Source organism: Rhodnius prolixus, unplaced genomic scaffold (genome assembly GCF_049639745.1).
Source record: "Rhodnius prolixus isolate KJV_2025 unplaced genomic scaffold, Rpr scaffold_2, whole genome shotgun sequence".
Classification (NCBI taxonomy): domain Eukaryota; kingdom Metazoa; phylum Arthropoda; class Insecta; order Hemiptera; family Reduviidae; genus Rhodnius; species Rhodnius prolixus.
Genome location: NW_027411592.1, coordinates 57,062,206 through 57,074,434, shown reverse-complemented (window position 1 = coordinate 57,074,434; position 12,229 = coordinate 57,062,206). Strand labels below are relative to the sequence as shown.

At 35.5% G+C, this 12,229-nt stretch overlaps 2 protein-coding genes across 6 annotated transcripts in view; one reads left to right on the top strand and one right to left on the bottom strand.

Moving 5' to 3' along the window:
* The window catches only part of LOC141450052 (uncharacterized), a 134,173-nt gene that overhangs the window by 16,525 nt on the left and 105,419 nt on the right, over positions 1-12,229 (top strand). For all 5 annotated transcript variants that reach the window (XR_012455912.1, XM_074120076.1, XM_074120075.1 and 2 more), the window contains exon 3: positions 2,495-2,729. Coding sequence is in view for 4 of the 5 variants with exons in the window: in XM_074120076.1 (XP_073976177.1) it covers positions 2,495-2,566 (72 nt within the window). In the remaining variant the exon portion in view is untranslated. The remainder of the gene's footprint in view (positions 1-2,494; positions 2,730-12,229) is intronic.
* LOC141450051 (Krueppel-like factor 7) overlaps positions 1-12,229 on the bottom strand; it is a 710,120-nt gene that overhangs the window by 684,703 nt on the left and 13,188 nt on the right. The window lies entirely within an intron of this gene.

Genomic DNA, 12,229 nt, shown 5'->3' with positions numbered 1-12,229 from the left:
TAGTAGCTTTTAAACTTAAAGCCTTATACAAAATTTATATAAATAAATTTTTAAAAAAAACATTTGGTCTGTTTTTACAGTGCTTTACTAAAGAACATTTTTTTTTTTAACTTTAAACGTATGGCGGACTGACCATAACTTGTTCCTTCAGTATAAAAATTCTTTACCATCTACGGCACAGCTTAATGTCGTCATTCGTAAACGTTGTACAGTTAAATTTATAGCTGTGTAGTATTTACGAAATGAGTTAGGAAACCAGTTTTAGAGAAATTAAAAAAAAACTTCCTCTTGATGAAAACAAGTTGTCCGTTTGTGTGTAAATAAGTAATGTTACGAAGTCCTGAAAAGAAGGTGATATATTTTTAGCCCAGAGAGGTTATATTAGTGTTACTCGTAGAGGGGGACCAAATACTTGATGGACGGAGGAGACACGTGGTCTCCTATTCAGAGATCTCCCCTGTTTGACAAGTTATCGTAAATAGGTGTGTTTATGAGCTGAACATAGCGAAATGGTTCAATAATCGATTTAATCGATTCCATGTAACAATCAGTGTTGACTTTGCTTGAAGGCGCCAAAGATGACTTGAAAAATAAAAAAAAAATACATGAAGCTTTTGTATTGATTTTATAACTTTTGCACTACTTTTGCTGTCACTGAATGCGAGTGGAAATCTCTACAACAAACTGGATTAATCTACGACCTCTGATGTACAAAATCGATCAGGGATACTAATAAAATCAACGATATTATCGAGCAATGCGCACCCAAATTGAGTGCAAAGAAAAAACTGAAACTTCATCTCGGCTAATCATATTGTTTAAAAATATACTTCCAGCGGAAATTTAAAAAAAAATTTCTTACGTGAAAAACTAGTATTATCTAAAAGTATATAATTGTAATTCGTGAATCCTTTCGAGAATCTAGATTAAAAACAAAAGAAGAGATGAAGTCTGGGAAATTGAAGAGAATGGAGATTAAGAGAAAGGAAACAGAGAGCGAAAAACAAAACAAAAAAAAATGGAAAATGCAACCCAATTCCTTCATTCTTGCATGCAGTTTTCCTAGGTTTTCCCACACCCTCTTTCTCTGCAATGGTCTTAATCTTTGCTTCGCGTGTAATGAACGACAACCCTTCTTCTTTTAGATGAAATAAAAATGAGTAACAAATCTAAAAACCCCAAGGTAGGTAAGAACGAGTCACCTCAGGTAGGAGTTTCTAGGGAGTACATTGGAATAAGAGAGTGGAAAATAGGTTTGCCGAAAATTAATTGAAGGAAATAGAAAGAAATGGAGCTGTGTGTGTGTATGTGAAGCAAAACCAAGAAGGTCTACGAAGGTCTATGGAGGAGTGGTGGCAGGGGATAAACAGCTAAAGACACGTCAGGTGGGTGGTGAAGCAAAAAGGAAAGTGGATAAAAACCCTTCTGCCTTCACCCCTACTTCGGGTGGGGGAAGTGACAGAGATTTCGCGTGATCACGATGACTGGAAACAGTTCGAGAGATACTACGCTACCCACACTTCCTGCTGCTTTAACTTCTCTGCCAACTAGATATCGATGTATTATTGATTGAAGAAGAGAACCTTATACAATATTAAAGCTTCAAAGCACTAAACAAAAATCCCCAAAAGTACAAGTTTCCATTCTTGGTATATTACTTGTGTAACAATTGCTTAAAGCAGCGGCGCTAAGACTTCAGAGTACTGAGATTTTAAAGAAAACCATATCTTCTCTCTAACGATAAAGTTTTTACATCTTCAAACGATACGCTCTCAGAAAATGAAATGGGATATTTGCTGTAGATGGAGTACGCTAAACGGTAGCCCACACAGGTAGTCCGAGGCTACTAACAAGCACCGGAACTTACTTTGAATGGCTAATAATTTGGGCGCCTGTGGTTAGTTTAAAACAAAAATAAATATTATTAAGAAAAATTTAGTTAACTTTCAAAATTATGCATTATAAAAAATTTTTACTTATAAGTGTTTGATGGACTAGGCAGGATACCTTGAAACTTCCACCTAGTCTGCAGGATCGAGTCTAGGCACGGTTTACGTTGTACTCGTATTGTGGGTACTGGGTTCGATTCCCGGTCTCTAGACCTTGGATTTTATTTATTATTCAATATAAGAACTGTGTAGAAAAGTATGTTAGGCGGTTAAGAGAAACTAGACCCGCAATGCTAAGATGTATTGTTGGTTTAGTGGGTTCGATTCCCGGTCTCTAGACCTTGGATTTTATTTAATGGTTAATATGAGAACTTTGTAGAAAAGTATGTTAGGCGGTTAAGAGAAACTAGACCCGCAATGCTAAGATGTATTGTTGGTTTAGTGGGTTCGATTCCCGGTGTCTAGCCCTTGGATTCTATTTAATGGTTAATATGAGAACTTTGTAGTAAAGTTGTTTGCTAGTTGCCTCCGTCCACGACCATTAATTTGGTAGTTTGACGTGGACTTTTAAAATTTTTAATTTAATTTTTTCCCCTTTTTTTCAGATAGTGCGGCAGTGTAAAAAATTCCCGGATGTACAATTAATTCTTCGGAAGTGTTTTATTGTTCTTTACTAAGAAGTGTGCGTGAATCTTTTGAAACTGTGCTCTGTTAACAAATTGTTTTCTTTATTTTACAAAATTCCGTTGCGATATAATTTTTTTTAAAAATAGTGATGATGTGAAAAGAAGACAACAGTTGCGGAAGCGCAAAAGAGATTTCGACCGTACAGAATTCCAGGTAAGATGGTACTTTTTTTTAATTATTTATACAAATGAATTTATCCAGAATTTAAATTTTGAGATTTTTCCAGCACATTTTAAACAAATTTTATTAAATTTTTTTCTATTCACGACTTGAACTCAACCAAAGTTACTGATTGATAAACTACTTGATAAAAGATCAAAATTGACTCTTAAAAAATCAAGAAAAGACTATACTTAGTCCTTCTTGCTCCTATCTGGACTTACTGTAAGGAACAGCGAAGGCGTTTTATAAACCTAAGAAAGGAATCCAAACTCTCTAGACCATCATCGATGCACCCTTCTTATGTGAGCAACCATACCATCCTCAACTTGCGTAATCTCAAATTTGATAAATCTTGAGATTTGTATAAAATTCCTCTCGTAACTTTCCTCTACTTCATAATCTCTTAATCCACAATTTATCCCGTACTACCGCTCCTGACTAATCCTCCTTGTAGGCTGAAGCGATGGAGGCTCACGGCTATCTGGTCTAAACAATAGACAAGAGCATCCTTTGCAATCAATTCATTCGGTACTTTTAATTAACCGACTTTATGATGGTTGAATGATGATCATTCAAGTCCTTGAACTGATTTTCTTTAATAATAATAACTATTATTATTATTATTATTATTTTATTACTATTATTATATAACGTGCTTCAACGAAGAATAAAGCTGGGATTCAACCAAACGCCCCAAAGGATTCAATCTCTACAATCTAAACTTCTTCGATACATACTAAATGGTCCATTTTACGTCTCTAACCGGACTATATCGTACTGATCTTAAACATAACGTGCTTCAACAAGGAATAGAGCTGTGGTATTCAACCAAACGCCCTAAAGAATGCAATCTCTGCAACCTAAAATACTTCGATCCATAGTAAATGCTCCATTTTACATCTCTAACCGGACTATATCGTACTGATCTTAAACATAACGTGCTTCAACAAGGAATAGAGCTGTGGTATTCAACCAAACGCCCTAAAGAATGCAATCTCTGCAACCTAAAATACTTCGATCCATAGTAAATGCTCCATTTTACTTCTCTAACCGGACTATATCGTACTGATCTTAAACATAACGTGCTTCAACAAGGAATAGAGCTGGGATTCAACCAAACGCCCTAAAGAATGCAATCTCTGCAACCTAAAATACTTCGATCCATAGTAAATGTTCCAATTTACGTTTCTAATCGGACTATATCGTACTGATCTTAAACATAACGTGCGTCAACATGGAAAAGAGCTGTGGGATTCAACCAAACGCACCAAAGAATGCAATCTCTACAATCTAAAATACTTCGATCCATAGTAAACGCTCCATTTTACGTCTCTAACTGGACTACGAGTATATCGTACTGATCTTAAACATAACGTGCGTCAACATGGAAAAGAGCTGTGGGATTCAACCAAACGCACCAAACAAAGTAATCTCTACAAAATACTTCGATCTATAACTCTATAACTAACGCTCCATCATTTTATGCCTCTAACCAGGACTATACTGATCTTAACATTCCTTTTTATCACCCCTGACGTCCAAATCACGATACAGGAAACTACCACATCAACCTGCAATAAATAACATGCAGCAAAATCCTAGTAGCTCAAAATCTTTCTTCAAGAACTCTTTCTGATAACCAAGAAAGAGTGTTTCTGAAAGGTTTTACAATCGGGTAACTTCTCCACTCGTTTGTATCTAACTACTGTTCACTGTTATCATTGCTACCGCACTGTGATTGTAGCACAAATAAGCGAAAGAGAAACAACAAAAATCTTAGGTGAAAAATTGGTTTTACGGAAGCTTCTTTACGTAAATCTTCCGGTAATAGAAAGTCATTTGAATAGTTCGCACCAGTGAGAGGGTTTTATGATAAAATATGGCGACACCAGATCGTTGCTAAAATACTATTCATTGTATAATTCTTTTCCAAGAACTTAAGCCAATCTTTAAAGTAAACTACCGAAAGCGTTGTTACGATATTTTTGTGTTTTAGGATTGAGTATTTGCTACGGAGAAAACGCGCGCAAATTCACTTGAAATTTCACAGCCCATTGTATTTCATTTGTTTTGTGGGCCTCCATGTCCCAGACGCGATCGATAGCCTCCATGAAAAGAGAATAAGTCCCTCCCTCTGCCTCACTCATTCACTCTCTCTGTCTCTCACCGAATATGAACCTGCCTCTACACGCAACTTTGTGCTGCTCTACATTATGGATCAAGCTAATAAACACAATCAACTTCGCTTTCAACTTTAAAGATGTTCTGTTCCAAGTTAAATTATACAATTTTAATGAAACTACCCGCCCGCTCTCCCTCTCTCCCACTCTAAAGGAAGTATACTTTTAATTAAACTACTGATTTTCACTTCCAGTTGCTACAGTTCAAAGTTAATATCTAGGCAGCAAATCCCCTAAATGTGTTTTTGTGTTATTTTCACTTCCGGTTAAACATTTTTATCTCCAAAATTGGAACAACATCGTACATATTACTTTTTCATTAGTTATATGTGTATAAAAGTATACTTCCTTTAGAGAGAGAGAGAGAGAGAGAGAGGGTAGTTTCATTAAAATTGTATAATTCAACTATTTTATTAGTTAGGACAATGTTTATCTATTTCAAAAGAATTTTGTCCGTAGAACGGCAGAGTTCTGTTAAAAGCCTTAGATGTTGAGGTTTAAGTTTTTACTAACAAAAAAAAAGTTGTTTATAATTAAATTTGTATTAAAATTCTGAATTAGAAGCTTGAGAATAATAATGAGGGAAAATTGATGCGCCACAAAGACGCCACGGTAGCCGAGCGGTAAAGAGAGAGACTAGATCCGCAAAGCTAAGCTGTATTGTTGGTTTAATAGGTTCGATTCCCGGTCTCTAGGGCATTGGATTTTATTTAATGGTTAACAAAAGAAATTTACAGTAAACTATGTTTGCTAGTCGCCTCCGTCCACGACACCTAAATTGTAGTTGGACGTAAAGCCCGCCTGAAAAAAATTAGGCATTACTTTATTTTACTGATGTGCCACAAAAAAGAAGAAGGAAATAATGAGGGAAATTCTTATCGAGTTTTCACACAAGATTAAAACAAGGTCACTTTTCCCGGACTTATCTTTGAAAACAAATTAGAAACGCAATTTCGTGAAAAATGAATAATTTTTCATTCAAAATTTTGTGAATACATAAAAGTTAAATATTTATTTATTAAATCAGAATTATATAATAATATTTATTGTTTTTTTTTATTATTGTTTTATTGTGAAATAAATTAACATTCTCATAAATTTTATAACAGACAATAGATCTTGAAATGTTTAACCAGTAAGACAGAAGTTTAAGCTGGGTCCTCTAGCTATCCAGCTCTGACTGGCATATCCTGCCAGCTAAGATGTTGACTCTAGTCCTCTAAGTAAGAGAATGGATTGTATGTTTACAAAGTAACCCTTTCCCTCCCTTGAGCAAAAGGTCTTTTGGGCAAAGCAGTGAACATACTAAAATTCCATTTTGTGTAATCTAAGATTATTAAATTAATTTTAGATTAAGTCTTTCTCACTCATTCTGCATTATTTACATTTCTTTTCTCTCTCTCTTTCTCCCCCTCCCCCCGCGCGCGACCATTTCACGTTTATCGTCACGTTTATTGGGTGGTCGTCATTTTAATTTGGCAACACTGGGATGGGAGGCAAAATGGGAAACTGGAAGCTATTGGCTAACTTAAATTCTGAATACAATTATACTTAAACTCGGACACAATTGAGCATAGTTGTAGATATCCAGAAAAAGATTTGGACCATAGTTTTAGTAGCCTTGATTCACAATTACCATCATCCACTTGGCATATCTTTTTGAGGCATTTTTTTTTTTTTTTTCCTTTTTTGTTAACTACGTATTGCTGAAGTTTAGGGAAGTGATAATTCCGTGGCTTTATTTTTTCAGTTTAAATTTCTAATTTTCTCCAGATAACTTCCATATATCAGCAATTTGGGGGGCGAAAAAAAGGTGGAGATAGTCACCCCCCTCTAATGTTCCATTTTATTGTAATTTACGACCTCATCGACTCTATAAATATTAAAATAAGAATCGTAATTGCAATTTCAAATTTGAAGATGGTCAGCTGGCCGGCAGTGAATAGGTTTTTTTGTTTCTTTATATTAAGGGCGAGTATTTGTCTAGTGGTCAAGATAGTGACTTTGAAACAGGAAGATCTCCAGTTCGAATCCTGCGTATGACTACTTTTTATTTGATAGAAACAAAAAATTTGTTTATAGTAAAGTATGATCTTCCGCCATCATCCACGACACCCTAATTGGGTAGTTCGACACGTTAAAGCTCCGCCTGAAAAAATAGGCAATTACTTTACTTTATTTGTATATTTCTATTTAGAAATAGTTCCTATTTTTCCTTAAACATTATTTCAAGTTGGGGTATCTTTGAGAGGGGTGAAGTAAGGATCTCATTTAAAGTGCCATTTTAGACATCATGCTTTTTCTACTAACATTATAAATAATTAATTATGAAATTTAAAAGCAAAAATCTCAGTATGATAGAAGGTAGTAAAAAAGTAATAAAGTAATCGCCTATTTTTTTCAGGCGGGACTTAACGTCCAACTACCAATTAGGTGTCGTGGACGGAGGCGACTAGCAAACCATACTTTACTGTAAATTTCTTTTATTAACCATTAAATAAAATCCAAGGCCTAGACCGGGGGAATCGAACCTTCTAAACCCAACAATACATCTTAGCTTTGCGGGTCTAGCCTCTTAACCGCTCGGCTACCGTGGCGCCTAACTAGTAAGATGGAATTCGTCGATAGTGTAGCTTTTTTTTTCTTGAGAGGGGGGAATTTTCCGTAATTTTGTAGGAATATACCAAGAGGTTCATGTGAACGTGTACAAAAATACGATATCATCAGGTCCATCTGTTTGATTGAAAAATAAAAAATAATAATCATCAAAGAATGTATATCAAGAGGAACTGTAAAGCCATGTATCCTTAAAAAGTTATATATTTAATTGCATGAAACATATATATACATGATTAAAGTCATCAACCTTTTTTTTTTGAATATATTCTAAGTTTTCAGAAAATTTAATTAAGTAAATTGTGTTAAAAGTAAAGTTTTATCAATGTGTGTTCATCGTATGTTTCAAAAATATAATAAAGTAAAAATAAAAAACATACTATTTTAAATTAAAAAAATAAAATGTAAGAACAGAAATACGAGGGTCGTTTGAAAAGTCCGTGCAAAGTCAGAGAGATAGCACTACTGGCGCGCTGGCGCGTATCGAGGTTATGTTTAGTTAGTAGCAACTCTTGGAAGAACACACACCAAGTTTCAGCCAGATCGGTCTATTTCTTTGTGTTTGGCATTTGTTTGAATCGAGGAAGTCGAGTGATTTTCAAAAAATGGACGAAAAAGAATTTCGTGTGTTGATTAAACACTACTTTATGAAAGGCAAAACGCCTCAGGAGACTAAAAAGAAGCTTGATAAACATTATGGTGACTCTGCACCTTCGATTAGAACAATTTATAAGTGGTTTCAAAATTTTCGGAGTGGCCATATGGGCACAAGTGACGCTGAACGTTCTGGACGCCCTGTTGAGGTTACTACTCCAGAAATCATTGATACAAATCCATGATATGGTGATGGATGACAGAAGAGTGAAGGTGCGTGAGATTGCTAGTGCTGTGGGCATCTCGAATGAACGGGTACATAATATTTTGCATCAACATTTGGACATGACAAAGCTATCCGCAAGATGGGTGCCGCGATTGCTCACGCTTGACCAAAAACGAAATCGTGTAAGGACGGTTTGCAGCTGTTCCAGAAGAATCCGCAGGACTTTAAGCGTCGTTTCGTCACTGTGGATGAAACATGGATACATCACTACACTCCTGAGACCAAAGAACAATCTAAACAATGGGTTACCAAGGGGGGAATCTGCGCCAAAAAAAGGGCGAAGACCGTTCCTTCGGCCGGAAAGATTATGGCGACTGTCTATTGGGATTCGCAAGGAATAATCCTCATCGACTATCTGGAAAAGGGTAAAACTATTACAGGTGCATATTATTCATCGTTATTGGACCGTTTGAAAAACCGAGCTGCAAGAAAAACGCCCACGATTGGCCCACAAAAAAAGTCCTTTTCCATCACGACAACGCACCAGCTCACACCTCAGCAGTTGCGGTCGCAAAATTAATGGAAATAGGGTTCCAACTCGTTTCACATCCCCCCCCCCTATTCTCCAGACTTGGCTCCCTCGGACTACTATTTGTTCCCCAAAATGAAGAAATGGCTGGCGGGAAAAAGATTTTATTCAAACGAGGAGGTGATTGCAGAAACGAATGGCTATTTTTCAGACTTGGACAAATCCTATTATTCGGAAGGGATCAACAAACTAGAGCAGCGTTGGACGAAGTGTATAAGCCTAAAAGGAGACTATGTTAAAAAATAAAAAAGGTTTAACCCCAAAAAATTAAGTAGTTTTTATTTTTGCACGGACTTTTCAAACGACCCTCGTATGTGTTTTAAAAGTTTACTGAGACAAGCTTTCTTTGTTCAAAAAAAAATATTAATAATAGAAAAAAGCAAACAAAAAACTAGAAATGATAACAAAACGTTTAATTACTCTGAATACAATAAAACAAAGGGATTACTCTATTTTTTTAAAAAAATATATACATTAATGCAAGGCTTTAATGTATATTAAAAAAAAAAAAGGCAAAAAAAAAGTTGAATATTACACAGGCATTGGGCATCGTGGGTTTGAATAATAGAAATAAATCCCAGCTGTTGTATTTCAGTCACATGTTTTTAATTTATTTATTATTAGTGTGCAAATGTGTTTTCATTTATTTTTGAAATTGAATGTTACTTACTCTTACGTACGTTTCTCTTATACTTTTTTTTTTTTTCCTTTTAAATGGAAATGTTTGGCGGGGGGAGAAACAAAAAAATTATGGAATTGCGAGTGGGGAGCCATGTATATAGGGTGGCGTGGGGGAGAGAGGAATATATTGTTGCACGTGCGGATGGATAATTTGTTAGTGTTGTGAAGAGGCTGGGAGAAACGGATGACTATATAATAATATACATGATATACACAGAGGCAGATAGGACTAACAAACAAACAGACAAACACATGGGGACGGACAGCACTTCCGTTGCAAATGAGTGTGGTGAGGTGGAGGGGAGGAACTATCCCCTCAAGGACGTTGAAAAGTATACATTCACACAGAGACATACGAGGGTCGTTTGAAAAGTCCGTGCAAAAATAAAAACTACTTAATTTTTTGGGGTAAACCTTTTTTATTTTTCAACATAGTCTCCTTTTAGGCTTATACACTTCGTCCAACGCTGCTCTAGTTTGTTGATCCCTTCCGAATAATAGCATTTGTCCAAGTCTGAAAAATAGCCATTCGTTTCTGCAATCACCTCCTCGTTTGAATAAAATCTTTTTCCCGCCAGCCATTTCTTCATATTGGGGAACAAATAGTAGTCCGTGGGAGCCAAGTCTGGAGAATAGGGGGGGGGGGGATGTGAAACGAGTTGGAACCCTATTTCCATTAATTTTGCGACCACAACTGCTGAGGTGTGAGCTGGTGCGTTGTCGTGATGGAAAAGGACTTTTTCGTTCAGAAAGGCCAACAAAACGGAAATTACGGATGCAATTCCAAAATATAAAATATGATTCTTTAGCTCCCACAACTTTTTCAAAGCACTCTGGACATTGTTTTTTCGTTATATGGCATCTATGTCCATCACTGGACTATGAGCTAAAAGAAACTCCTAGAAAAAAAAAAAAAAAAAAAAAATAGAAATGCCAGCAGCTGGATTCGAACCCCGGGATCTCTGCGTGGGTGTATCCAGTACGCTAATTTGTTCTTTCAAAAATCAAAGTAATATTATTTACATAATAATGAATTTACTTAATAGTATCTCTGTAAATATTAACTTAAAAAAAAGCTGTCACAAAATAAATATATAAATTTACAATATGACCTCAATAAGTCATCTAGCTTAATGCAACACATATGTGATATGTGCGTGTGTGTTAGTGAACATGACAAAATTTTGACTTGACCTGTTTTTCTGAACGGTAATCAATAAATTATTAGTACGTGCAAATAAAGAGAGCTATGCATTTAGGTTCTAGGATCTGTTGCAGGTTTGCCAACCAACCTAATAAGCTAATGCCCGAATTCCCTAATGTGTTTCTGAAATATCCGAAGATTTGTTGTACGAGTATACTGAATTCTAGGAATCATGATTTATTATTACTGAAATGGACTTGTAAGTTACCGGAAAAGAACTTGTTTTTCTCTGATTTTGGGTTAAATAATTGGAATTTAGTTTCGTACCTTACCGGAAAAATCACAGGGAATGGTTTTTCTTTTCACTTAAATCTTGGAAATCGTACTTTTTAAAGTTTTTCTTTAATTCAAAAAAATTTTGGTTACTGCGTAAAGAAAGTATTACATAATGTCAAATTCTCTATTTGTAGTTTCCTCGTTTTAAGTTACCCTGAAAATCGGAAAAAGTTGTTTGTATGTTTGTGCATATTGATCAGATATCTTCAAAAACACTTTAAAAAATCGCAATCCATGATTGGATTACACCCAAGGACTTTTGACTGTTACTTAGCGATCAAGATCTCTGTAACGGAAGTGCCACCATTCTGAGCGGATCTTCTGATTGGTTTTTTTTTTTTTTTTCTACTTTCCCAAAAATGACTCCAACGTATTACAAAATTGTGATCCCTGTTAGCCTTCAATTTATATTTAAAATTAATTGTTCAACACAAATTCCTGTCACAATTTTAGCAAAAAAAGATCATTTTAGAGAACCATTTAGTACAAATGTATGGGACCTAAGTCTTGTATATTATTAAAGAGAATTAATTGTGCTGAAAATTCGACAAGTTTACAGGAAATAACCCAACCGGATGTAGAAAGAATTTGCTTTGTTCATTCTTGTTTCCATTTTTTAATATAAACATTTCTGAAAAGGATAATAAAAAGTTAACTGCTGTTGCTATCTTGCTACACACAATCTTTTTATGCTGTGTTTTTCAATAAATAATGAATTTCAAGATCGTCTCTTTTATCCTATAGGATATATCCTAAATAAAATTTAAGATTCTTCTCAAAATTGTAAAAGTAAAAGACGAAAGAATTTAAAACTGAAGAAATACTCTCGTAATAGTGGTGAACCTAATTCTGAAATTTTACTTGGGAGCAGAATAAGATAAGATTCTGATTGGGCGGCCCATTAAGGCCTACGCCACTGCGACTTCCTTGGATCTATTGTGGCTCCCCGACTTTAGAGCTCGCTCTCCAGATCCCGCCCGTTTAATCAGATTCTTAATTCTGGAGAGCGACTCTTAGGCCTTGGTTTTTTTCCTCCCTGAGAAGTAACGTCCTTAGCCCAGACAAGCCCTTCACACTGGCACAAAACATGCACACTGCCGTTTCCTCCTCCTGACAGAACCTACA